The sequence below is a fragment of the Euprymna scolopes genome, chromosome 6 (genome assembly GCF_053919585.1).
Source record: "Euprymna scolopes isolate OS-2025 chromosome 6, ASM5391958v1, whole genome shotgun sequence".
Taxonomy (NCBI): Eukaryota; Metazoa; Mollusca; class Cephalopoda; order Sepiida; family Sepiolidae; genus Euprymna; species Euprymna scolopes.
In genome coordinates this window covers 135,782,883-135,810,168 of record NC_136487.1, presented here as the reverse complement: position 1 = coordinate 135,810,168, position 27,286 = coordinate 135,782,883, and the positions used below count along the sequence as shown (strand labels likewise).

The window sequence follows — 27,286 nt, the reverse complement described above, 5'->3', positions numbered from 1 at the left end:
GTAAGACTTCTCTTTCTTGCTTCTAACCACATCTTTCTTTTACACAATTCCAGTTGCTCGTACGTTTAATCCCTGTCACTGGAAACCATGTCTGTTGCTGTCTTTCTTTCAAACAGTCCCTGATCTTTTTCACCTCTGTTACTGGAAACAATGTCCGTCACTATCTTTCTTCCACACAATCTCAGTCACTTGTCCTTTCCATCGCTGTCACCGAAAACCATGTCTGTTGCTGTCTTTCTCCAACACCATTAGTCGCTGATCTTTTCCATGTGTATTGCTGTCTTTCTCCCGCATCATCTTAGTCACTGGTCTATTCCATCGCTATCACTGGGATTATTTTCGTAGATGTCTTTCTCCCAAACCATCTCAGTTGCTGCTCTGTTAAATCGCTGTCACTGGAAACCATGCCAGTTGTTTTCTTTCTTCCACACCATTACACTTGCTGCTCTGCTCCATAGCTGTATCTGTTGACCATGTCTGTTGCTGTCTTTCTTCCACACTATTTCAGTCGTTGGTCTGCTTCATCGCTGTAACCGGAAATAATGTTCATTGCTGTCTTCCTGCCACAGCATCTTAGGTGCTGGTCTGTTTCATCACTGTCACTAGAAACCATGTTCGCTGCTGTCTTCCTTCCACACAATTTCAGTTGCTCATCTGTTCCCTCGCTATAACTGGAAACCATGTCCATTGCTGTCTTTCTCCCACACCATCTCAGTTGCTGGTCTGTCCTATCAGTGTAACTGGTAACCATGTCTGTTGTTGTCTTTCTTCCACATCTTAGTCGCTGGTCTCTTTCATCGCTGTAACTGGAAACCATGTTTGTTGCAGTCTCTGTTCCACAACATCTTAGTCGCTGGTCTGTTTCATCGCTGTAACTGGAAACCATGTCCGTTGCAGTCTCTGTTCCACAACATCTTAGTCGCTGGTCTGTTCCCTCGCTATCACTGGAAACCCTGACTCATCCGAGAAAAAAACAAACGTCACGACAGTCCCCCAAACACACCATTACACTTTAAGGGTGTGAGTGAAGGATTGTGGCAACGTTTGGTTTTTATTTCGGGGACAGTTTTAGAATAAAATAAAATACAGTGCCATGCTATAATATCCTTATCTTTGTTATTTTATAATTTTCCCCGCGCGAGCGTAAAAAAGTTTTGTCTCTTCTAAGGTCTGGTGATTATTTCCTACAAATTAATTTTCATGCATTTCATGCGCAGGCTTCATGCAGAAGAAAAAATATAATATACAAACACATACAAAATATATACATACAAAATGGTTATATATATATATATATATATATATATATATATATATATATATATATATATATTATACCATAGATGATATATAATATGATAATATAATATGTAAGTATGTAATGTTTATAGTTAACGCCAGACCTTTGGAAAGATACATTTTTTGGCGGCCATGACAACTTTGACTGTGGTGTTTAATTTTTATATTTAGTCAGAGTCTGTCAGCAATTCCTCGCAGTACATTACCAATGTCTGCAAGTATTTTTTGTTTTTGGCTGTTATGTGTATGTGTGTGTATCTTTCGTTCTCTCAGCAGTAGAAATTCGTTTATGGGTTGTTTTTTTTGTTTTTTTCCTCATCGTCATTTCTTTGCCTGTGTCGTCGCTGTCGATTATTATTATGTTTAACAGTGTTGGACTTGTGTCTGGCGTTTCTATTATTGGGGGTGCCGATGGCAAATTCGTTGGTGTCATGCATGCCTCTAGGTCGCTGTATGTGAATGGAAGTGTCTGACTGTCAGTGTCGTCGTCCTCCGGCGGACAATTTACTGCTGAGCCGTGCGTCTTACATACCTGTGCAGGTTGCGTCTCATCCATCTCACACCGCATGTTAATTCGTCTAGTAGGTTTCTTCTGATTGTTTTGGAGCAAGCTTTTTTTGGAGGACTGTGTTGATCTTCCTCGTGTCACGTGTATCGTGTGGATTTTTTTGGTTGTGTCGTCGTTTGTGCTGCTGTTGGCACGTATGTATCTGATTGGTATGCCTGGATGTGTTTACGCCAAATCGTCAGCCACATAAGTGGGTTTAGTTCCTCCATTGCGTGTCTTGTTCTGTAGAGGAAAATTCTGTTTTCCATTGCCTGTCTTTCATTAGCTACATCTCGCCAAGGGTCGTCGTTACTTGTCGATAGACAGGGCGTCCTTTTAAGGATTCTCTCGCTCTGATGTTTCACGTTAACGTATGTGTCACTGCCCTTAAGGATACACTTGGTCTCCTCCACGTTTTGCGGCATAAACCACATTTCCTCCGTGAAAATGAGGCTTTTGTCAATGCAGCTGCCAAACGTGAAGTTGTCGCTTGCTTGGCAATGCATTCGGCCGGCGTTCATCAAACCGTTTCGTACACTTCAAAAGATTTTCCCAAATTTGATGGACTGGTGATGTGCAATGCGTTGTTTTGGGGACGAATTTTGTGACACACCTCGAAAGTTGCTGTTGCAAAATCGTCTGCATCTATATGGTGGAAGTTTAACCCTTCATCAAATATGTCCAAGGAATGTTGGACGGACCAGCACTGATGAGTCATGGTACTGAATAGTTCTCTCTTTTCGCGTACCTGCTCGTGGATTGGTGTCTTTCTTCCACACCATTTAAGTCTCTGGTCTGTTTCATCGCTGTTACTGAAAACCATGTCTGTCGCTGTCTTTCTTCCACACAATCTCAGTAGCTGGTTTGTCCAATTGCTATCGTTGGAAACCATGTTTGTTGCTATCTTTTGTCCACACTATTGCAGTTGCTTGTCTGTTTCCTCACTATCACTGGAAACCATGTCCGTTACTGTCTTTCTTCCATACTATCTCAGACGCTGGTCTATTCCATCGCTGTAACTGAAAACCATATCCGTTGATGTCTTTCTTCCACACCATCTCAATCGCTGGTCTGTTCCATCGCTGTCCCTGGAATCAATTTCCGGTGCTGTCTTCCTTCCACACCATTTAACTCGCTGGTCGGATCCCTCTATAACTGGAAACCATGTCTGCTTGCGGTCTTTCTTCTACACCATATCAATCGATGGTCTGTTTCATCACTGTCAATGGAACACATGTGCGTTGCTTTCTTTCTTCCACACCATCTAAGTTGCTGGTCTGTTTCATCGCTCATAAGGAAACCTTTATCATCACTTTAACAAGAAACAATGTCTGTTGCTGTCTTTCTTCCACACCATCTCAGTCGCTGGTCTGTTCACTCACTGTCACTGAAAATCATATCTGTTGTGGTCTTTTTTTCGCACTTACTTGTTCGCTGGTCTGTCCCCTCGCTCTAACTGGTAACCTTGTCTGTTGATGTTTTTCGTTCACAACATCTAAGTTACTGGTCTCCTCCATCGCTTCCACTGGAAACCATGTCCAATACTGTATCTCTTCAACACAATCTTAGTAACTGGTCTTTTTCATCGCTGTCACTGGAAACCATGTCTGTTGCTGTCTTTTTTTACACCATCTCAGTCACTGGTCTGTTCCATCACTGTCACTGGTAACCATGTCTATTGCTGTCATTCTTCCACACAATCTAAGTTGCTGGTCTGTTCCATCGCTATCACTGGTAAACTTGTCGGTTGCTGTCTTCATTCCACACCATTATTGCCACTCGCCTGCTTCATCGCTGTCACTGGTAATCATGTCTGTTGCTGTCTTTCTTCCAAACTATCTCAGTGTTTGGTCTGGTCGATCGCTGTCACAGAAAACCATAACCGTTGCTGTCTTTCTTCCACACCATCTTAGTCACTGGTCTGTTCAATCACTCTCACTGGAAACCATGTCTGTTGCTGTCTTTCTTCCACACCGTCTAAGTCACTGGTCTGTTCATCACATTCACTGGTAACCTTGTCTGTTGCTGTCTTTCTTCTACACCACCTCAGTCGGTGGTCTGCTTCATCACTGCCACTGAACACCATGTCTGTTGCCGTCTTTCTTCCAAACCATCTAAGTCGCTGGTCTATTACATCGCTTTAACTGGACACTATGTTCGTTGCTGTCTTTCTTCCACACCATCTCAGTTGCTGGTGAGTTGCAGCGCTCTCACTGGTAACCTTGTCTGTTGCTGTCTTTCTTCCACACACACCATCTCAGTCGCTGGCCTGTTCCATCACTTTTACTGGTAATCATGTCTGTTGCTGTCTTTCTTCCAAAAAAAAAAGTTGCTGGTCTGTTCCATTGCTATCACTGGTAAACTTGTCTGTTGCTGTCTTTCTTCCACACCATTATTGTCACTGGTCTGCTTCATCGCTGTCACTGAAAACCATAACAGTTGCTGTCTTTCTTCTACACAATCTCAGTCGCTGGTCTATTGTAGTACTTACCAAGAAAACAAACGCCCACGTGTTTGTGCCTTATGTAGGCATGCGCGACAACAAAACTTCTATAAGAGGAAGTCTCGAAGTTGTCAGGAATCTCCGGGCGCATGCGCAAGAGGAGGGATTAAGAGAGTGGTATAAAAGGCAGGTCGAGTGAGAACGTTGTTGTTGTTGTCATGTGACGTTACAGTGACGCGTGCGTTAGCAGTTGATTAAAAAGTTGTTTTTTTTGTGTGTCAAGTCGCACACCTCGGTGAAGGTGAAGGTCATATAAGTCGTGCACCTCAGTGAAGGTGAAGGTCATATCTATTCCATCACTATCACTGGAGACCATGTCTGTTGCTGTCTTTCTTCCACACTATCTCAGTGGCTGGTCTGGTCCATCATTGTCACTGGACAGTATGTTTGTTGTTGTCTTTCTTCCACACTATCTCAGTGGCTGGTCTGTTTCATCGCTGTCACTGGACAGCATGTATGTTGCTGTCTTTCTTCCATACCGTCTTAGTCGCTGGTCTGTTCCATCACATTCACTGATAACCTTGTCCGTTGATCTCTTTCTTCTACACCATCTCATTTACTGGTCTGCTTCATCACTGTCACTGAAAATTATGTCTGTTGTTGTCTTTCTTCTACACCACCTCAGTCGGTGGTCTGCTTCATCGCTGTCACTGGAAAACATGTCTTTTGCTGTCTTTCTTCCAAACCATCTCAGTCGCTGGTCTGTTCCACAGCTGTGACTGGTAACCATGTCTGTTGTTGTCTTTCTTCCAGACCATCTCAGTCGCTGGTCTGTTCCATCGCCGTCACTGGAAACTATAACTGTTGCTGTCTTTCTTCCACACCGTCTTAGTCGCTGGTCTGTTCAATCACTCTCACTGGTAATCTTGTCGGTTGCTGTCTTTCTTCCACACTATCTAAGTCGCTGGTCTGTTCCATCGCTGTCACTGAAAATCATGTCTGTTGCTGTCTTCCTTCCAGATCATCTCAGTCGCTGGTCTGTTCCATCGCTGTCACTGGTAACCATATCTGTTGCGGCCTTTCTTCCACACCATCTCAGTCGCTGGTCTGTTCCATCACTGTCACTGGTAACAATGTCCGTTCCTGTCTTTCTTCCACACCACCTCAGTTACTGGTCTTCTTCATCGCTGTGGACTGCAAAACAATGTCTGTTTCTGTCTTTCTTCCACACCATCTGTCGCTGGTCTGTTCAACCGCTCTCACTGAAAACCATGCTGTCTTTCTTCAACACCATCTAAGTCGCTGGTCTGTTTCATCGCTGTCACTGAAAACCATGTATGTTGTTGTCTTTCTTCCCCACCATCTAAGTCGCTGGTCTGTTCCATCGGTGTCACTGAAAACCATGTCTGTTGTTGTCTTCCTTCCACACTATCTAAGTCGCTGGTCAGTTCCATCGCTGTCACTGAAAACCATGTCTGTTGTTGTCTTTCTTCCACACTATCTAAGTCGCTGATCTGTTCCATCGCTGTCACTGAAAACCATGTCGTTTTTGGCTTTCTTCCACACTTCTTAGTCGCAGTTTTGTTCCATCACTCTCGATGGTAACCTTGTCAATTGCGGTCTTTCTTCTATACCATCTCAGTCGCTGGTCTGTTCAATCGCTGTCACTGGAAACCATATCTGTTGCGGTCTGTCTTCCACAGTGTCATAGTCGCTGGTCTGTTACATCACTCTCATTGGTAACCTTGTCCGTTGCTGTCTTTCTTCCATACCATCTCAGTTACTGGTCTTCTTCATCGCTGTCACTGAAAACCATGTCTCTTGCCGGCTTTCTTCTACACCATCTAAGTCGCTTGTCTGTTCCATCATTGTAACTGGAAACCATATCTGTTACTGTCTTTCTCCGGCACCATCTCAGTCGCTGGTCTATTTCATCGCTGTCGATGGACACCATGTCTCTTGCTGTCTTTCTTCCACACCATCTCCGTCGCTGGTCTGTCTGATCGGTGTCACTGAAATTAATGTCTGTTGTTGTCTTTCTCCCACACCATCTAAGTCGCTGGTCTGTTTCATTGCTGTCACTGAAAACCATGTCTGTTGTTGTCTTTCTTCCACACAATCTCAGTCACTGGTCTGCTCCATTGCTGTCATTGGTAACCATGTCCGTTGCTGTCTTTCTTCCACACCATTTAAGTCGCTGGTCTATTCCACCCCATCACTGAAAACCATGTCCGTTTTTGTCTTTCTTCCACACCGTCTTAGTCGCAGTTCTGTTCCAATACTCTCATCGGTAACCTTGGCCGTTGCTGTCTTTCTTCCACACCATCTCAGTTACTGGTCTTCTTCATCGCTGTCACTGGAAACCATGTCTGTTGTTGTCTTTCTTCCACACCATCTCAGTAGCTGGTCTGTTCCATTGCTGGTACTGGAAACCATGTCTGTTGCTGTCTTTCTTCCATACCATCTTAGTCCCTGCCTGTTTCATCGCTGTCACTGGTAACCATGTCTGTTACTGTCTTTCTTTCATACCATCTATGTCGCTGGTCTTATCCATCGCTGTCACTGGAAACCATGTTTGTTGCTATCTTTCTCCAACACAATCTCAGGCGCTGGTCCGTTTAATCACTCTGCCTGGTAACCTTATCTGTTCTGTCTTTCTTTCATACCATCTCAGTTACTGGTCTGTTACATTGCAGTCACTGGACACCATGTCTGTAATTATCTTTCTTTCATACCATCTTAGTTGCTGCTCTGTTCCATTGCTGTCACTGAAACCATGTCGTTATTGTCCTTCTTCCGCACCATCTTAGTCGCCGCTCTGTTCCATCGCTGTCACTGGTAACCATGTCTGTTGCTGTCTTTCTTCAATACCATATCAGTCGCTGGTCTATTACATCACTGTCACTTGGCCCCATATTTGTTGCTGTCTTTCTGCCACACCATCTCAGTCGCTGGTCTGTTCCATTGCTGTCCTTCTTCCATACGATCTCAGTCACTGGTCTGTTCAATCGCTTACACTGGTAACCATGTCTGTCGCTGTCTTTCTTCCATACAATCTCTGTCGCTGGTCTGTTACATTGCTGTCACTGGAAACCATGTCTGTTGCTGTCTTTCTTTCACACAATCAAAGTCGCTGCTCTGTTCCATTGCTGTCACTGAATCCATGTCTGTTATTGTCTTTCTTCCACACCATATAAGTCGCTGCTCTGTTCCATTGCTGTCACTGAAACCATGTCTGTTTCTGTCTTTGTTCCACACCATCTCAGTTGCTGCTCTGTTCCATTGCTGTCACTCGTAACCATGTCTGTTGCTGTCTTTCTTTCATACCATCTAAGTCGCTGCTCTGTTCCATTGCTGTCACTGAAACCATGTCAGTTACCGTCTTTCTTTCTACAATCTTAGTCGCTGCTCTGTTCCATTGCTGTCACTGACACTATGTCTGTTGCTGTCTTTCATCCATACCATCTCAGTCGCTACTCTGTTCCATTGCTGTCACTGACAACCATGTCTGTTGCTGTCTTTCATCCATACCATCTCAGTCGCTGGTCTCTTCCATCGCTTGTCACTGGAAATCATGTCTGTTGCAGTCTTTCTTCCACATCATCTCAGTTGCTGGTCTGTTACGTTGTTGTCACTGAAAACCATGTCTGTTGCTGTCTTTCTTCCCAACCATCTCATTCGCTGGTCTTTCCATTGCTGTCACTGAAAAGTATGTCTGTTATTGTCTTTCTTTCATACCATCTCAGTTGCTACTCTGTTCAATTGCTGTCACTGGAAACCATGTCTGTTTCTTTCTTTCTTCAACACCATCTCAGTCGCTGATCTGTTCCATTGTTGTCACTGAAAACCATGTCTGTTGTTGTCTTTCTTCCATACCATCTCAGTCGCTGCTCTGTTCCACTGCTGTCACTGGAAACCATGGCTGTTGTTGTCTTTCTTCCTGTTCCATCGCTGTCACTGGTAACCATGTCTGTTGCTGTCTTTCTTTCATACCATCTAAGTCGCTGGTCTTATCCATCGCTGTCACTGGTAACCATGTCTGTTGCTATCGTTCTCCGACACAATCTCAGTCGCTGGTCCGTTTAATCACTCTGCCTGGTAACCTTATCTGTTCTGTCTTTCTTTCATACTATTTCAGTTACTGGTTTGTTACATTGCAGTCACTGAAACCATGTCTGTTATTGTCTTTCTTTCATACCCTCTTAGTTGCTGCTCTGTTCCATTGCTATCACTGAAAGCAATGTCTGTAGCTGTTTTACTCCCATACCATCTCAGTCGCTGGTCTGTAAAATCGCTGTCACTGGTAACCATGTCTGTGGCTGTCTTTCTTCCACCCCACCTCAGTCGCTGGTCTGTTCCATTGCTGGTACTGAAAACCATGTCTGTTGTTGGCTTTCTTCCATACCATCTCAGTTGCTCCTCTATACCATCGCTGTCACTGAGACCATGTCTGTTATTGTCTTTCTTCCATACCATTTTAGTCGCTGGTTTGTTCCATTGCTCTCACTGGAAACCATGTCTGTTTCTGTCTTTTTCACACCATCTATGTTGCTGTCTTTTTTCCACACCCTCTGAGTCGCTTGTTTGTTTCATCACTCTCACTGGTAAACTTATCTGTTCAGTCTTTCTTCCATACCATCTCAGTTACTGGGCTTCTTCCTCGCTGTAACTTGAAACCATGTCTGTTGTTGTCTTTCTTCCATACCATCTCAGTTGCTAGTCGGTTCATCGCTGTCACTGAAAACCATGTCTGTTGTTGTCTTTCTTTCACACTATCTTAGTCGCTGGTCTGTTCCATTGCTGTCACTGGAAACATGTCTGTTGCTGTCTTTCTTTCACACCATCACAGTTGCTGCTCTGTTACATTGCTGTAACTGCAAACCATGTCTTTTGCTGCCTTTATTTCACACCATCTAAGTTGCTTCTCTGTCGCATTGCTGTCACTGGAAACCATGTCCGTTATTGTCTTTCTTCCATACCATCTCTGTCGCTGCTCTATTCCATTGCTGTCATTGGAAAGCATGTCTGTTGTTGTCTTTCTTCCATACCATCTTAGTCGCTGGTCTCTTCCATCGCTGTCACTGAAAACCATGTCTGTTGTTGTCTTTCTTTCAAACTATCTTAGTCGCTGGTTTGTTCAATTGCTGTCACAGGAAACATGTCTATTGTTGTCTTTCTTACACACCATCTCAGTTGCTGCTCTGTTACATTGATGTAACTGGAAACCACGTCTTTCGCTGTCTTTATTCCACACCATCACAGTTGCTGCCCTGTTTCATTGCTGTCACTGGAAACCATGTCCGTTAATGTCTTTCTTTCACACCATCAAATTAGCTGCTCTGTTCCATGTCTGTCACGGGAAACCATGTCTGTTGCTGTCTTTCTTCCATACCATCTCAGTCGCTGCTCTGTTCCATTGCTGTCACAGGAAACCATGTCTGTTTCTGTCTCTTTCACACCATCCAAGTCGCTGGTCTGTACCATTGCTGTCACTGAAACCATTTCTGTTTCTTTCTTTCTTTTACACTGTCTAAGTCGCTGCTTTGTTCCATCGCTGTCACTGAAACCATGTCTGTTACGTTCTTTCTTCCACACCATCTCAGTCGCTGGTCTGTTAAATCGCTGTCACTGGAAACCACGTCTGTTGCTGTCTTTCTTCCACACCATCTAATTCGCTGCTCTGTTACATTGCTGTAACTGGAAACCATGTCTGTTGTATTTTTTCCCCCCATACCATCTAAGTCACTGCTCTGTTCCATTGCTGTCACTGGAAACCATCTCTGTTGCTGTCTTTCTGTCACACCATCTTAGTCGCTGTTCTGTTCCATTGCCGTCACTGGAAACCATGTCTGTTGCTGTCTTTCTCTCACACCATCTTAGTCACTGCTCTGTTCCATTGCTGTCACTGGTAACCATTTATGTTACTGTCTTTCTGCCATACCATCTTCGTCGCTGCTTTGTTCCATTGCTGCCACTGGAAAAAATGTCTGTTATTGTCTTTCTTCCACAACATCTGAGTCGCTGCTCTGTTCCATTGCTGTCACTGGAAACCATGTCTGTTGCAGTCTTTCACCCATACCATCTTAGTCGCGGCTCTGTTCCATTGCTGTCACTGGAAACCATGTCTGTTGTTGTCTTTCTGCCATACCATCTTCGTCGCTGTTCTATTCAATTGCTGTCACTGGACACCATGTCTTTTGCTGTCTTTCTTTCACACCATCTAAGTCGCTGCTCTCCACCATCGCTGTCACTGGAAACCATGTCTTTTGCTGTCTTTCTCCCATACCATCTCAGTCGCTGCTCTGTTCCATTGCTGTCATTGGAAACCATGTCTGTTGCTGTCTTTCTTGCAAACTATCTCAGTCGCTGCTCTGTTACATTGCTGTCACTGGAAACCATGTCTGTTGCTGTCTTTCTTGCACAACATCTAAGTCGCTGGTGTATTTCATCGCTGTCAGTTCCTGTCTTTCTTCAATACCATCTCAGTCGCTGGTCTGTTCCATCGATCTAATTAGTAACCATGTCTGTTGCTGTCTTTCTTACACACCATCTCAGTCGCTTGTCTATTTCATCGCTGTAACTAGAAACCATGTCTGTTGCTGCCTTCTTCTACACCATCTCAGTCGCCGCTCCGTTTCATCACTGTCACTGGTGACCATGTCAGTTCCTGTCTTTCTTCTATACAATCTCAGTCGCTGGTCTCTTTCATCGCTGTCACTGAAAACACAGTCTGTAGTAGTCTTTCTTCCACACCATCTCAGGCACTAGTCTGTTCCATCGATCTAACTGGTAACCATGTCTTTTGCTGTTTTTCTTCCATACCATCTAAGTCACTTCTTTCTTCCTTTGCTGTCACTGGCACCCATGTCTATTGTAGTCTTTCTTCCACACAATCTGAGTTGCTGCTCCGTTCCATCACGCTGACTGGAAACCATGTGTGTTGCTGTCTTTCTTCCATACCATATCAGTCGCTGCTCTGTTTCATCGCTGTCACTGGAAAGCATCTCTCTTGCTGTCTTTCTTCCACACCATCTAAGTCGCTGCTCTGTTCCATTGCTGTCACTGGAAACCATGTCTGTTGCTGTCTTTCTTTCACACCATCTTAGTCGCTGCTCAGTTCCATTGCTGTCAATGGAAACCATGTTCGTTGCTGTCTTTCTTTCACAACATCTCAGTCCCTGCTCTGTTCCATCGCTTTCACTGGTAACCATGTATGTTACTGTCTTTCTTCCATACCATCTTAGTCGCTGCTCTATTCCATTCCTGTCAATGGAAACCATCTCTGTAGCAGTCGTTCTCCCATACCACCTAAGTCGCTGCTCTGTTCGATCACGGTCACTGGAAACCATGTCTGTTGTTGTCTTTTTTACATACCATCTCAGTCGCTGCTCTCTTCCATTGCTGTCACTGGAATCCATGTCTGTTGTTGTCTTTCTTCAATACGATCTCAGTCGCTGCTCTGTTACATTGCTGTCACTGGAAACCATGTCTGTTGCTGCCTTTCTTTCACACCATCTAAGTTGCTGCTCTGTTCCATTGCTGTCACTGAAAACCATGTCTGTTGCTGTCTTTCTTCCACATCATCTCAGTCGGTGCTCTGTTCAATTGCTGTAACTGGAAACCATGTCTGTTGCTGTCTTTCTTTAACACCATCTTAGTCGCTGCGCTTTTCGATAGCTATCACTGGAAACATATCTGTTGCTGTCTTTCTTTCACAACATCTTAGAAGCTGGTCTGTTACATTACAGTCACTGGTAACCATGTCTGTTGTTGTCTTTCTTACATACCATCTAAGTCGCTGCTCTGTTCCATCGCTGTCACTGGAAACCATGTCTTTTGTTGTCTTTCTTCTCTACCATCTTAGTCGCTGCTCTGTTCCATTGCTGTCATTGGAAACCATGTCTGTTGTTGACTTTCTTACATACCATCTAAGTAACTTCTCTGTTCCATTGCTGTGACTGGAAACCATGTTTGTTATTGTCTTTCTTTCACACCATCTAAGTCGCTGCTCTCCTCAATCATTGTCACTGGAAACCATGTCTGTTGCTGTCTTTCTTTCACACCATCTTAGTCGCTGCTCTGTTCCATTGCTGTCACTGGAAACCATGTCAGTTGTTTTCTTTCTTTCATACCATCTCAGTCGCTGCTCTGTTCCATTGCTGTCACCTGAAAACCATGTCTGTTGTTGACTTTCTTACATACCATCTAAGTCACTGCTCTGTTCTATTGCTGTCACTGGAAACCATGTCTGTTGTTGTCTTTCTTTCACACCATCTAAGTCGCGGCGCTCCTCCATCGCTGTCACTGGAAACCATGTCTGTTGCTGTCTTTCTTTCAAATCATCTAAGTCGCTACTCTGTTCCATTGCTGTCACTGGAAACCATGTCTGTTGTTCTCTTTCTTTCACACACTCTTATTCACTGCTCTGTTAGATTGCTGTCACTGGAAACCATGTCTTTTGCTGGCTTTCTTTCACACCATCTAAGTCGCTGCTCTGTTCCATTGCTCTCACTGGAAACCATGTCTGTTGCTGTTTTTCTTTCACACCATCTTAGTCGCTGCTCTGTTCCATTGCTGTCACTGGAAACCATGTCTGTTGTTGTCTTTCTGTAACACCATCTAACTAAGTCGCTGCTCTCCTCCATCATTTTCACTGGAAACCATGTCTGTTGTTGTCTTTCTTTCACACCATCTAAGTTGCTGCTCTGTTCTATTGCTGTCATTGGAAACCATGTCTGTTGCTGTCTTTCTTCCATACCATCTCAGTCACTGCTCTGTTCCATTGCTGTCACTGGAAACCATGTCTGTTGTTGTCTTTCTTTCACACCATCTTAGTCGCTGCTCTGTTACATTGCTGTCACTGGAAACCATGTCTGTTACTGTCTTTCTTTCACACCATCTTAGTCGCTGCTCTGTTCCATTGCTGTCACTGGAAACCATGTCTGTTGTTGTCTTTCTGTCACACCATCTAAGTCGCTGCTCTCCTCCATCATTGTCACTGGAAACCATGTCTGTTGTTGTCTTTCTTTCATACCATCTAAGTCGCTGCTCTGTTCCATTGCTGTCATTGGAAACCATGTCTGTTGCTGTCTTTCTTCCATACCATCTCAGTGGCTGCTCTGTTCCATTGTTGTCACTGAAAACCATGTCTGTTGTTGTCTTTCTTTCACACAATCTAAGTCGCTGGTCTCCTCCATAGCTGTCACTGGAAACCATGTCTGTTGCTGTCTTTCTCCCATACCATCTCAGTCGCTACTCTGTTTCATTGCTGTCACTGGAAACCATGTATTTTGTTGTCTTTCTGTTACCCCATCTAAGTCGCTGCTCTCCTCCATTATTGTCACTGGAAACCATGTCTGTTGTTGTCTGTCTTTCATACCATCTAAGTCGCTGGTCTGTTTCATTGCTGTCACTGGAAACCATGTCTGTTGCTGATTTTCTTCCAAACCATCTAAGTTGCTGCTCTGTTCCATTACTGTCATTGGAATCCATGCCTGTTGCTGTCTTTCTTTCACACCATCTTAGTCGCTGCTCTGTTACATTGCTGTCACTGGAAACCATGTCTGTTGCTGTCTTTCTTTCACACCATCTTAGTCGCCGCTCTGTTCCAATGCTGTCACTGGAAACCATGTCTGTTGTTGTCTTTCTGTCACACAATCTAAGTCGCTGCTCTCCTCCATCATTGTCACTGGAAATCATGTCCGTTGTTGTCTTTCTTTCATACCATCTAAGTCGCTGCTTGGTTCCATTGTTGTCATTGGAAACCATGTCTGTTGCTTTCTTTCTTCCATACCATCTCAGTCGCTGCTCTGTTAGATTGCTGTCACTGGAAACCATGTCTGTTGTTGTCTTTCTTTCACACACTCTTAGTCGCTGCTCTGTTAGATTGCTGTCACTGGAAACCATGTCTGTTGCTGGCTTTCTTCCACACCATCTAAGTTGCTCCTCTGTTCCATTGCTGTCACTGGAAACCATGTCTGTTGCTGTCTTTCTTTCACACCATCTAGTCGCTGCTCTGTTACATTGCTGTCACTGGAAACCACGTCTGTTGTTGTCTTTCTGTCACACCATCTAAGTTGCTGCTCTCCTCCATCATTGTCACTGGAAACCATGTCTGTTGTTGTCTTTCTTTCATACCATCTAAGTCGCTGCTCTGTTCCATTGCTGTCATTGGAAACCATGTTTGTTGTTGTCTTTCTTCCATACCATCTCAGTCGCTGCTCTGTTCCATTGCTGTCACTGGAAACCATGTCTGTTGCTGTCTTTCTTTCACACAATCTAAGTCGCAGCTCTGTTAAATTGCTGTCACTGGAAACATGTCTGTTGTTGTCTTTTTTTCACACCATCTTAGTCGCTGCTCTGTTCCATTGCTGTCACTGGAAACAATGTCTGTTGCTGGCTTTCTTTCACACCATCTAAGTCGCTGCTGTGTTCCATCGCTGTCACTAGAAACCATGTCTGTGGTTGTCTTTCTTTCACACCATCTTAGTCGCTGCTTTTTTCCATTGCTGTCACTGGAAACCATGTCTGTTGCTGTCTTTCTTTCACACCATCTTAGTCGCTGCTTTGTTCCATTGATGTCACTGGAATCCATGTCTGTTTCTGTCTTTCTTACACACCATCTAAGTTGCTGCTCTGTTACATTGCTTTTACTGGCAACCATGTCTGTTGCTGTCTTTCTTTCACACCATCAAAGTTGCTGCTCTGTTCAATTGCTGTCACTGGAAACATGTCTGTTGCTCTATTTCTGTCACACCGTCTTAGTCGCTGCTCTGTTCCATTGCTATCACTGAAAACCATGTCCGTTGCTGTCTCTCTTTCACACCATCTCAATCGCTGCTCTGTTCCATTGCTGTCACTGGAAATCATGTCTGTTGTCATCTTTCTTCCATACCATCTAAGTTGCTGCTCTGTTCCATTGATGTCATTGGAAACCATGTCTGTTGCTGTCTTTCTTCCATACCATCTCAGTCGCTGCTCTGTTCTATTGCTGTCACCGGAAACCATGTCTGTTGTTGACTTTCTTACATACCATCTAAGTCGCTGCTCTGTTCTATTGCTGTCACTGAAAACCATGTCTGTTGTTGTCTTTCTTTCACACAATCTAAGTCGCTGCTCTCCTCCATAGCTGTCACTGGAAACCATGTCTGTTGCTGTCTTTCTCCCATACCATCTCAGTCGCTGCTCTGTTCTATTGCTCTCATTGGAAGCCATGTCTGTTGCTGATTTTCTTCCACACCATCTATGTCGCTGCTCTCCTCCATCATTGTCACTGGAAACCATGTCTGTTGCTGATTTTCTTCCACACCATCTAAGTTGCTGCTCTGTTCCATTGCTGTCACTGGAAACCATGTCTGTTGTTGTCTTTCTTTCATACCATCTAAGTCGCTGCTCTGTTCCATTGCTGTCATTGGAAACCATGTCTGTTGTTGTCTTTCTTTCATACCATCTAAGTCGCTGCTCTGTTCCATTGCTGTCATTGGAAACCATGTCTGTTGTTTGTCTTTCTTCCATACGATCTCAGTCGCTGCTCTGTTACATTGCTGTCACTTGAAACCATGTCTGTTGCTGTCTTTCTTTCACACAATCTAAGTCGCAGCTCTGTTAAATTGCTGTCACTAGAAACATGTCTGTTGCTGCCTTTTTTTCACACCATCTTAGTCGCTGCTCTGTTAGATTGCTGTCACTGGAAACCATGTCTGTTGCTGGCTTTCTTTCACACCATCTAAGTCGCTGCTCTCTTCCATTGCTGTCACTGGAAACCATGTCTGTTGTTGTCTTTCTTTCACACCATCTTAGTCGCTGCTTTTTTCCATTGCTGTCACTGGAAACCATGTCTGTTGCTGTCTTTCTTTCACACCATCTCAGTCGCTGCTTTGTTCCATTGATGTCACTGGAATCCATGTCTGTTTCTGTCTTTCTTACACACCATCTAAGTTGCTGCTCTGTTACATTGCTTTTACTGGAAACCATGTCTGTTGCTGTCTTTCTTTCACACCATCAAAGTTACTGCTCTGTTACATTGCTGTCACTGGAAACATGTCTGTTGCTGTATTTCTGTCACACCGTCTTAGTCGCTGCTCTGTTCCATTGCTATCACTGAAAACCATGTCCGTTGCTGTCTTTCTTTCACACCATCTCAGTCGCTGCTTGGTTCAATCGCTATCGCTGGAAATCATGTCTGTTGTCATCTTTCTTCCATACCATCTATGTTGCTGCTCTGTTCCATTGATGTCAGTGGAAACCATGTCTGTTGCTGTCTTTCTTCCATACCATCTAAGTCGCTGCTCTGTTCCATTGCTGTCACCGGAAACCATGTCTGTTGTTGACTTTCTTACATACCATCTAAGTCGCTGCTCTGTTCTATTGCTGTCACTGAAAACCATGTCTGTTGTTGTCTTTCTTTCACACAATCTAAGTCGCTGCTCTCCTCCATAGCTGTCACTGGAAACTATGACTGTTGTTGTCTTTCTCCCATACCATCTCAGTCGCTGCTCTGTTCTATTGCTCTCATTGGAAGAAATGTCTGTTGATGTCTTTCTTCAAACCATCTCAGTCGCTGCTCTGTTACATTGCTGTCACTGGAAACCATGTCTGTTGTTGTCTTTCTTTCACACCATCTTAGTCGCTGCTCTGTTACATTGCTGTCACTGGAAACCATGTCTGTTGCTGTCTTTCTTTCACACCATCTTAGTCGCTGCTCTGTTCCATTGCTGTCACTGGAAACCATGTCTGTTGTTGTCTTTCTGTCACACCATCTAAGTCGCTGCTCTCCTCCATCATTGTCACTGGAAATCATGTCTGTTGTTGTCTTTCTTTCATACCATCTAAGTCGCTGCTTGGTTCAATTGTTGTCATTGGAAACCATGTCTGTTGCTGTCTTTCTTCCATACCATCTCAGTCGCTGCTCTGTTTCATTGCTGTCACTGGAAACCATGTATTTTGTTGTCTTTCTGTTACACCATCTAAATCGCTGCTCTCCTCCATCATTGTCACTGGAAACCATGTCTGTTGTTGTCTGTCTTTCATACCATCTAAGTCGCTGCTCTGTTTCATTGCTGTCATTGGAAACCATGTCTGTTGCTGTCTTTCTTCCATACCATCTCAGTCGCTGCTCTGTTACATTGCTTTCACTGGAAACCATGTCTGTTGTTGTCTTTCTTTCACACACTCTTAGTCGCTGCTCTGTTAGATTGCTGTCACTGGAAACCATGTATTTTGTTGTCTTTCTGTTACACCATCTAAGTCGCTGCTCTCCTCCATCATTGTCACTGGAAACCATGTCTGTTGTTGTCTGTCTTTCATACCATCTAAGTCGCTGCTCTGTTTCATTGCTGTCATTGGAAACCATGTCTGTTGCTGTCTTTCTTCCATACCATCTCAGTCGCTGCTCTGTTACATTGCTGTCACTGGAAACCATGTCTGTTGTTGTCTTTCTTTCACACACTCTTAGTCGCTGCTCTGTTAGATTGCTGTCACTGGAAACCATGTCTGTTGCTGGCTTTCTTCCACACCATCTAAGTTGCTGCTCTGTTCCATTGCTTTCACTTGAAACAATGTCTGTTGCTGTCTTTCTTTCACACCATCTAGTCGCTGCTCTGTTACATTGCTGTCACTGGAAACCATGTCTGTTGCTGTCTTTCTTTTACACAATCTAAGTCGCAGCTCTGTTAAATTGCTGTCACTGGAAACATGTCTGTTGCTGCCTTTTTTTCACACCATCTTAGTCGCTGCTCTGTTCCATTGCTGTCACTGGAAACCATGTCTGTTGTTGTCTTTCTTTCACACCATCTTAGTCGCTGCTTTTATCCATTGCTGTCACTGGAAACCATGTCTGCTGCTGTCTTTCTTTCACACCATCTCAGTCGCTGCTTTGTTCCATTGATGTCACTGGAATCCATGTCTGTTTCTGTCTTTCTTTCACACCATCTAGTCGCTGCTCTGTTCCATTGCTGTCACTGGAAACCATGTCTGTTGTTGTCTTTCTGTCACACCATCTAAGTCGCTGCTCTCCTCCATCATTGTCACTGGAAACCATGTCTGTTGTTGTCTTTCTTTCATACCATCTAAGTCGCTGCTCTGTTCCATTGCTGTCACTGGAAACCATGTCTGTTGCTGGCTTTCTTTCACACCATCTTAGTCGCTGCTCTGTTCCATTGCTGTCACTGGAAACCCTGTCTGTTTCTGTCTTTCTTTTACACAATCTAAGTCGCAGCTCTGTTAAATTGCTGTCACTGGAAACATGTCTGTTGCTGCCTTTTTTTCACACCATCTTAGTCGCTGCTCTGTTTCATTGCTGTCACTGGAAACCATGTCCGTTGCTGGCTTTCTTTCACACCATCTAAGTCACTGCTCTGTTCCATCGCTGTCACTGGAAACCATGTCTGTTGCTGTCTTTCTTTCACACCATCTCAGTCGCTGCTTTGTTCCATTGATGTTACTGGAATCCATGTCTGTTTCTGTCTTTCTTACACACCATCTAAGTTGCTGCTCTGTTACATTGCTTTTACTGGAAACCATGTCTGTTGCTGTCTTTCTTTCACACCATCAAAGTTGCTGCTCTGTTCAATTGCTGTCACTGGAAACATGTCTGTTGCTGTATTTCTGTAACCGTCTTAGTCGCTGCTCTGTTCCATTGCTATCACTGAAAAAACCATGTCTGTTGTTGTCTTTCTTTCACACCATCTCAGTCGCTGCTCTGTTCCATTGCTGTCACTGGAAATCATGTCTGTTGTCATCTTTCTTCCATACCATCTAAGTTGCTGCTCTGTTCCATTGATATCATTGGAAACCATGTCTGTTGCTGTCTTTCTTCCATACCATCTCAGTCGCTGCTCTGTTCCATTGCTGTCACCGGAAACCAAGTCTGTTGTTGACTTTCTTACATACCATCTAAGTCGCTGCTCTGTTCTATTGCTGTCACTGAAAACCATGTCTGTTGTTGTCTTTCTTTCACACAATCTAAGTCGCTGCTCTCCTCCATAGCTGTCACTGGAAACCATGTCTGTTGCTGTCTTTCTCCCATACCATCTCAGTCGCTGCTCTGTTCTTTTGCTCTCATTGGGAGCCATGTCTGTTGCTGTCTTTCTTCCAAACCATCTCAGTCGCTGCTCTGTTACATTGCTGTCACTTGAAACCATGTCTGTTGCTGTCTTTCTTTCACACCATCTTAGTCGCTGCTCTTTTCCATTGCTGTCACTGGAAACCATGTCTTTTGCTGTCTTTCTTGCAAACCATCTAAGTCGCTGCTCTGTTCCATTGCTGTCACTGGAAACCATGTCCGTTGCTGTCTTTCTTTCACACCATCTAAGTCGCTGATCTGTTCCATTGCTGTCACTTGGAATAATGTCTGTTTCAGTCTTTCTCCCATACCATCTAAGTCGCTGCTCTGTTCCATTGCTCTCACTGGAAACCATGTCTGTTGCTGTTTTTCTTTCACACCATCTTAGTCGCTGCTCTGTTCCATTGCTGTCACTGGAAACCATGTCTGTTGTTGTCTTTCTGTAACACCATCTAAGTCGCTGCTCTCCTCCATCATTGTCACTGGAAACCATGTCTGTTGTTGTCTTTCTTTCACACCATCTAACTTGCTGCTCTGTTCCATTGCTGTCATTGGAAACCATGTCTGTTGCTGTCTTTCTTCCATACCATCTCAGTCGCTGCTCTGTTTCATTGCTGCCACTGGAAACCATGTCTGTTGCTGTCTTTCTTCCATACCATCTCAGTCGCTGCTCTGTTTCATTGCTGTCACTGAAAATCATGTCTGTTGCTGGCTTTCTTTCACACCATCTAAGTCGCTGCTCTGTTCCATTGCTGTCACTGGAAACCATGTCTGTTGTTGTCTTTCTTTCACACCATCTTAGTCGCTGCTTTTTTCCATTGCTGTCACTGGAATCCATGTCTGTTTCTGTCTTTCTTTCACACCATCTAGTCGCTGCTCTGTTCCATTGCTGTCACTGGAAACCATGTCTGTTGTTGTCTTTCTGTCACACCATCTAAGTCGCTGCTCTCCTCCATCATTGTCACTGGAAACCATGTCTGTTGTTGTCTTTCTTTCATACCATCTAAGTCGCTGCTCTGTTCCATTGCTGTCATTGGAAACCATGTCTGTTGTTGTCTTTCTTCCATACCATCTAAGTCGCTGCTCTGTTACATTGCTGTCACTGGAAACCATGTCTGTTGCTGGCTTTCTTTCACAACATCTTAGTCGCTGCTCTGTTCCATTGCTGTCACTGGAAACCATGTCTGTTGCTGTCTTTCTTTTACACAATCTAAGTCGCAGCTCTGTTAAATTGCTGTCACTGGAAACATGTCTGTTGCTGCCTTTTTTTCACACCATCTTAGTCGCTGCTCTGTTTCATTGCTGTCACTGGAAACCATGTCTGTTGCTGGCTTTCTTTCACACCATCTAAGTCACTGCTCTGTTCCATCGCTGTCACCGGAAACCATGTCTGTTGTTGTCTTTCTTTCACACCATCTTAGTCGCTGCTTTTATCCATTGCTGTCACTGGAAACAATGTCTGTTGCTGTCTTTCTTTCACACCATCTCAGTCGCTGCTTTGTTCCATTGATGTTACTGGAATCCATGTCTGTTTCTGTCTTTCTTACACACTATCTAAGTTGCTGCTCTGTTACATTGCTTTTACTGGAAACCATGTCTGTTGCTGTCTTTCTTTCACACCATCAAAGTTGCTGCTCTGTTCAATTGCTGTCACTGGAAACATGTCTGTTGCTGTATTTCTGTCACACCGTCTTAGTCGCTGCTCTGTTCCATTGCTATCACTGAAAAAACCATGTCTGTTGTTGTCTTTCTTTCACACCATCTCAGTCGCTGCTCTGTTCCATTGCTGTCACTGGAAATCATGTCTGTTGTCATCTTTCTTCCATACCATCTAAGTTGCTGCTCTGTTCCATTGATGTCATTGGAAACCATGTCTGTTGCTGTCTTTCTTCCATACCATCTCAGTCGCTGCTTTGTTCCATTGCTGTCACCGGAAACCATGTCTGTTGTTGACTTTCTTACATACCATCTAAGTCGCTGCTCTGTTCTATTGCTGTCACTGAAAACCATGTCTGTTGTTGTCTTTCTTTCACACAATCTAAGTCGCTGCTCTCCTCCATAGCTGTCACTGGAAACCATGTCTGTTGCTGTCTTTCTCCCATACCATCTCAGTCGCTGCTCTGTTCTTTTGCTCTCATTGGGAGCCATGTCCGTTGCTGTCTTTCTTCCAAACCATCTCAGTCGCTGCTCTGTTACATTGCTGTCACTGGAAACCATGTCTGTTGCTGTCTTTCTTTCACACCATCTTAGTCGCTGCTCTCCTCCATCATTGTCACTGGAAACCATGTCTGTTGTTGTCTTTCTTTCATACCATCTAAGTCGCTGCTCTGTTCCATTGCTGTCATTGGAAACCATGTCTGTTGTTGTCTTTCTTCCATACCATCTAAGTCGCTGCTCTGTTACATTGCTGTCACTGGAAACCATGTCTGTTGCTGGCTTTCTTTCACAACATCTTAGTCGCTGCTCTGTTCCATTGCTGTCACTGGAAACCATGTCTGTTGCTGTCTTTCTTTTACACAATCTAAGTCGCAGCTCTGTTAAATTGCTGTCACTGGAAACATGTCTGTTGCTGCCTTTTTTTCACACCATCTTAGTCGCTGCTCTGTTTCATTGCTGTCACTGGAAACCATGTCTGTTGCTGGCTTTCTTTCACACCATCTAAGTCACTGCTCTGTTCCATCGCTGTCACCGGAAAACATGTCTGTTGTTGTCTTTCTATCACACGATCTTAGTCGCTGCTTTTATCCATTGCTGTCACTGGAAACCATGTCTGCTGCTGTCTTTCTTTCACACCATCTCAGTCGCTGCTTTGTTCCATTGATGTCACTGGAATCCATGTCTGTTTCTGTCTTTCTTTCACACCATCTAGTCGCTGCTCTGTTCCATTGCTGTCACTGGAAACCATGTCTGTTGTTGTCTTTCTGTCACACCATCTAAGTCGCTGCTCTCCTCCATCATTGTCACTGGAAACCATGTCTGTTGTTGTCTTTCTTTCATACCATCTAAGTCGCTGCTCTGTTACATTGCTGTCATTGGAAACCATGTCTGTTGTTGTCTTTCTTCCATACCATCTAAGTCGCTGCTCTGTTCCATTGCTGTCACTGGAAACCATGTCTGTTGCTGGCTTTCTTTCACACCATCTTAGTCGCTGCTCTGTTCCATTGCTGTCACTGGAAACCATGTCTGTTGCTGTCTTTCTTTTACACAATCTAAGTCGCAGCTCTGTTAAATTGCTGTCACTGGAAACATGTCTGTTGCTGCCTTTTTTTCACACCATCTTAGTCGCGGCTCTGTTTCATTGCTGTCACTGGAAACCATGTCTGTTGCTGGCTTTCTTTCACACCATCTAAGTCACTGCTCTGTTCCATCGCTGTCACTGGAAACCATGTCTGTTGTTGTCTTTCTTTCACACCATCTTAGTCGCTGCTTTTTTCCATTGCTGTCACTGGAAACCATGTCGTTTGCTGTCTTTCTTTCACACCATCTCAGTCGCTGCTTTGTTCCATTGATGTTACTGGAATCCATGTCTGTTTCTGTCTTTCTTACACACCATCTAAGTTGCTGCTCTGTTACATTGCTTTTACTGGAAACCATGTCTGTTGCTGTCTTTCTTTCACACCATCAAAGTTGCTGCTCTGTTCAATTGCTGTCACTGGAAACATGTCTGTTGCTGTATTTCTGTCACACCGTCTTAGTCGCTGCTCTGTTCCATTGCTATCACTGAAAAAACCATGTCTGTTGTCTTTCTTTCACACCATCTCAGTCGCTGCTCTGTTCCATTGCTGTCACTGGAAATCATGTCTGTTGTCATCTTTCTTCCATACCATCTAAGTTGCTGCTCTGTTCCATTGATGTAATTGGAAACCATGTCTGTTGCTGTCTTTCTTCCATACCATCTCAGTCGCTGCTCTGTTCCATTGCTGTCACCGGAAACCATGTCTGTTGTTGACTTTCTTACATACCATCTAAGTCGCTGCTCTGTTTTATTGCTGTCACTGAAAACCATGTCTGTTGTTGTCTTTCTTTCACACAATCTACGTCGCTGCTCTCCTTTATAGCTGTCACTGGAAACCATGTCTGTTGCTGTCTTTCTCCCATACCATCTCAGTCGCTGCTCTGTTCTTTTGCTCACATTGGGAGCCATGTCTGTTGCTGTCTTTCTTCCAAACCATCTCAGTCGCTGCTCTGTTACATTGCTGTCACTGGAAACCATGTCTGTTGCTGTCTTTCTTTCACACCATCTTAGTCGCTGCTCTCCTCCATCATTGTCACTGGAAACCATGTCTGTTGTTGTCTTTCTTTCATACCATCTAAGTCGCTGCTCTGTTCCATTGCTGTCATTGGAAACCATGTCTGTTGTTGTCTTTCTTCCATACCATCTAAGTCGCTGCTCTGTTACATTGCTGTCACTGGAAACCATGTCTGTTGCTGGCTTTCTTTCACAACATCTTAGTCGCTGCTCTGTTCCATTGCTGTCACTGGAAACCATGTCTGTTGCTGTCTTTCTTGCAAACCATCTAAGTCGCTGCTCTGTTCCATTGCTGTCACTGGAAACCATGTCCGTTGCTGTCTTTCTTTCACACCATCTAAGTCGCTGATCTGTTCCATTGCTGTCACTTGGAATCATGTCTGTTTCAGTCTTTCTCCCATACCATCTAAGTCGCTGCTCTGTTCCATTGCTCTCACTGGAAACCATGTCTGTTGCTGTTTTTCTTTCACACCATCTTACTCGCTGCTCTGTTCCATTGCTGTCACTGGAAACCATGTCTGTTGTTGTCTTTCTGTAACACCATCTAAGTCGCTGCTCTCCTCCATCATTGTCACTGGAAACCATGTCTGTTGTTGTCTTTCTTTCACACCATCTAACTTGCTGCTCTGTTCCATTGCTGTCATTGGAAACCATGTCTGTTGCTGTCTTTCTTCCATAATATCTCAGTCGCTGCTCTGTTTCATTGCTTTCACTGGAAACCATGTCTGTTGCTGTCTTTCTTCCATACCATCTCAGTCGCTGCTCTGTTTCATTGCTGTCACTGAAAACCATGTCTGTTGCTGGCTTTCTTTCACACCATCTAAGTCGCTGCTCTGTTCCATTGCTGTCACTGGAATCCATGTCTGTTGTTGTCTTTCTTTCACACCATCTTAGTCGCTGCTTTTTTCCATTGCTGTCACTGGAAACCATGTCTGTTGCTGTCTTTCTTTCACACCATCTCAGTCGCTGCTTTGTTCCATTGATGTCACTGGAATCCATGTCTGTTTCTGTCTTTCTTTCACACCATCTAGTCGCTGCTCTGTTCCATTGCTGTCACTGGAAACCATGTCTGTTGTTGTCTTTCTGTCACACCATCTAAGTCGCTGCTCTCCTCCATCATTGTCACTGGAAACCATGTCTGTTGTTGTCTTTCTTTCATACCATCTAAGTCGCTGCTCTGTTCCATTGCTGTCATTGGAAACCATGTCTGTTGTTGTCTTTCTTCCATACCATCTAAGTCGCTGCTCTGTTACATTGCTGTCACTGGAAACCATGTCTGTTGCTGGCTTTCTTTCACAACATCTTAGTCGCTGCTCTGTTCCATTGCTGTCACTGGAAACCATGTCTGTTGCTGTCTTTCTTTTACACAATCTAAGTCGCAGCTCTGTTAAATTGCTGTCACTGGAAACATGTCTGTTGCTGCCTTTTTTTCACACCATCTTAGTCGCTGCTCTGTTTCATTGCTGTCACTGGAAACCATGTCTGTTGCTGGCTTTCTTTCACACCATCTAAGTCACTGCTCTGTTCCATCGCTGTCACCGGAAACCATGTCTGTTGTTGTCTTTCTTTCACACCATCTTAGTCGCTGCTTTTATCCATTGCTGTCACTGGAAACCATGTCTGCTGCTGTCTTTCTTTCACACCATCTCAGTCGCTGCTTTGTTCCATTGATGTCACTGGAATCCATGTCTGTTTCTGTCTTTCTTTCACACCATCTAGTCGCTGCTCTGTTCTATTGCTGTCACTGGAAACCATGTCTGTTGTTGTCTTTCTGTAACACCATCTAAGTCGCTGCTCTCCTCCATCATTGTCACTGGAAACCATGTCTGTTGTTGTCTTTCTTTCATACCATCTAAGTCGCTGCTCTGTTACATTGCTGTCATTGGAAACCATGTCTGTTGTTGTCTTTCTTCCATACCATCTAAGTCGCTGCTCTGTTCCATTGCTGTCTCTGGAAACCATGTCTGTTGCTGGCTTTCTTTCACACCATCTTAGTAGCTGCTCTGTTCCATTGCTGTCACTGGAAACCATGTCTGTTGCTGTCTTTCTTTTACACAATCTAAGTCGCAGCTCTGTTAAATTGCTGTCACTGGAAACATGTCTGTTGCTGCCTTTTTTTCACACCATCTTAGTCGCTGCTCTGTTTCATTGCTGTCACTGGAAACCATGTCTGTTGCTGGCTTTCTTTCACACCATCTAAGTCACTGCTCTGTTCCATCGCTGTCACTGGAAACCATGTCTGTTGTTGTCTTTCTTTCACACCATCTTAGTCGCTGCTTTTTTCCATTGCTGTCACTGGAAACCATGTCTGTTGCTGTCTTTCTTTCACACCATCTCAGTCGCTGCTTTGTTCCATTGATGTTACTGGAATCCATGTCTGTTTCTGTCTTTCTTACACACCATCTAAGTTGCTGCTCTGTTACATTGCTTTTACTGGAAACCATGTCTGTTGCTGTCTTTCTTTCACACCATCAAAGTTGCTGCTCTGTTCAATTGCTGTCACTGGAAACATGTCTGTTGCTGTATTTCTGTCACACCGTCTTAGTCGCTGCTCTGTTCCATTGCTATCACTGAAAAAACCATGTCTGTTGTTGTCTTTCTTTCACACCATCTCAGTCGCTGCTCTGTTCCATTGCTGTCACTGGAAATCATGTCTGTTGTCATCTTTCTTCCATACCATCTAAGTTGCTGCTCTGTTCCATTGATGTCATTGGAAACCATGTCTGTTGCTGTCTTTCTTCCATACCATCTCAGTCGCTGCTCTGTTCCATTGCTGTCACCGGAAACCATGTCTGTTGTTGATTTTCTTACATACCATCTAAGTCGCTGCTCTATTCTATTGCTGTCACTGAAAACCATGTCTGTTGTTGTCTTTCTTTCACACAATCTAAGTCGCTGCTCTCCTCCATAGCTGTCACTGGAAACCATGTCTGTTGCTGTCTTTCTCCCATACCATCTCAGTCGCTGCTCTGTTCTTTTGCTCTCATTGGGAGCCATGTCTGTTGCTGTCTTTCTTCCAAACCATCTCAGTCGCTGCTCTGTTACATTGCTGTCACTGGAAACCATGTCTGTTGCTGTCTTTCTTTCACACCATCTTAGTCGCTGCTCTTTTCCATTGCTGTCACTGGAAACCATGTCTTTTGCTGTCTTTCTTGCAAACCATCTAAGTCGCTGCTCTGTTCCATTGCTGTAACTGGAAACCATGTCCGTTGCTGTCTTTCTTTCACACCATCTAAGTCGCTGATCTGTTCCATTGCTGTCACTTGGAATCATGTCTGTTTCAGTCTTTCTCCCATACCATCTAAGTCGCTGCTCTGTTCCATTGCTCTCACTGGAAACCATGTCTGTTGCTGTTTTTCTTTCACACCATCTTAGTCGCTGCTCTGTTCCATTGCTGTCACTGGAAACCATGTCTGTTGTTGTCTTTCTTTCACACAATCTACGTCGCTGCTCTCCTCCATCATTGTCACTGGAAACCATGTCTGTTGTTGTCTTTCTTTCATACCATCTAAGTCGCTGCTCTGTTACATTGCTGTCATTGGAAACCATGTCTGTTGTTGTCTTTCTTCCATACCATCTAAGTCGCTGCTCTGTTCCATTGCTGTCACTGGAAACCATGTCTGTTGCTGGCTTTCTTTCACACCATCTTAGTCGCTGCTCTGTTCCATTGCTGTCACTGGAAACCAT

At 44.2% G+C, this 27,286-nt stretch overlaps 2 protein-coding genes across 6 annotated transcripts; both read right to left on the bottom strand.

Annotated features, from left to right (window-relative positions):
* Positions 1 to 622: 622 nt before the first annotated feature.
* On the bottom strand, positions 623 to 24,598 carry LOC145277966 (uncharacterized). Of its 5 annotated transcripts, none has more exons than XM_080130098.1 (2): positions 12,146 to 24,598; positions 623 to 12,079 (listed from the first exon to the last, which is right to left on the bottom strand). In XM_080130098.1, the coding sequence occupies exon 1, from the start codon at positions 24,596 to 24,598 to the stop codon at positions 23,042 to 23,044; it is 1,557 nt and encodes a 518-aa protein (XP_079986224.1). In that variant the 3' UTR covers positions 623 to 12,079; positions 12,146 to 23,041. The 5 variants fall into 5 exon arrangements, with proteins under 5 accessions (XP_079986224.1, XP_079986221.1, XP_079986223.1 ...); XM_080130095.1 differs by having other exon boundaries at positions 623 to 14,016; positions 14,154 to 24,598; XM_080130097.1 differs by having other exon boundaries at positions 623 to 13,287; positions 14,392 to 24,598.
* LOC145277968 (uncharacterized) lies at positions 23,715 to 27,286 on the bottom strand. Its single transcript, XM_080130099.1, has 2 exons — positions 25,414 to 27,286; positions 23,715 to 24,173 (listed from the first exon to the last, which is right to left on the bottom strand). The coding sequence occupies exon 1, from the start codon at positions 27,284 to 27,286 to the stop codon at positions 26,141 to 26,143; it is 1,146 nt and encodes a 381-aa protein (XP_079986225.1). The 3' UTR covers positions 23,715 to 24,173; positions 25,414 to 26,140.

Coding starts and splice junctions, on each gene's coding strand:
- LOC145277966 (XM_080130098.1), bottom strand. CDS start 24,598: ATGGATTCCAGTGACATCAATGGAACAAAGCAGCGACTGAGATGGTGT.
- LOC145277968 (XM_080130099.1), bottom strand. CDS start 27,286: ATGGTTTCCAGTGACAGCAATGGAACAGAGCAGCGACTAAGATGGTGT.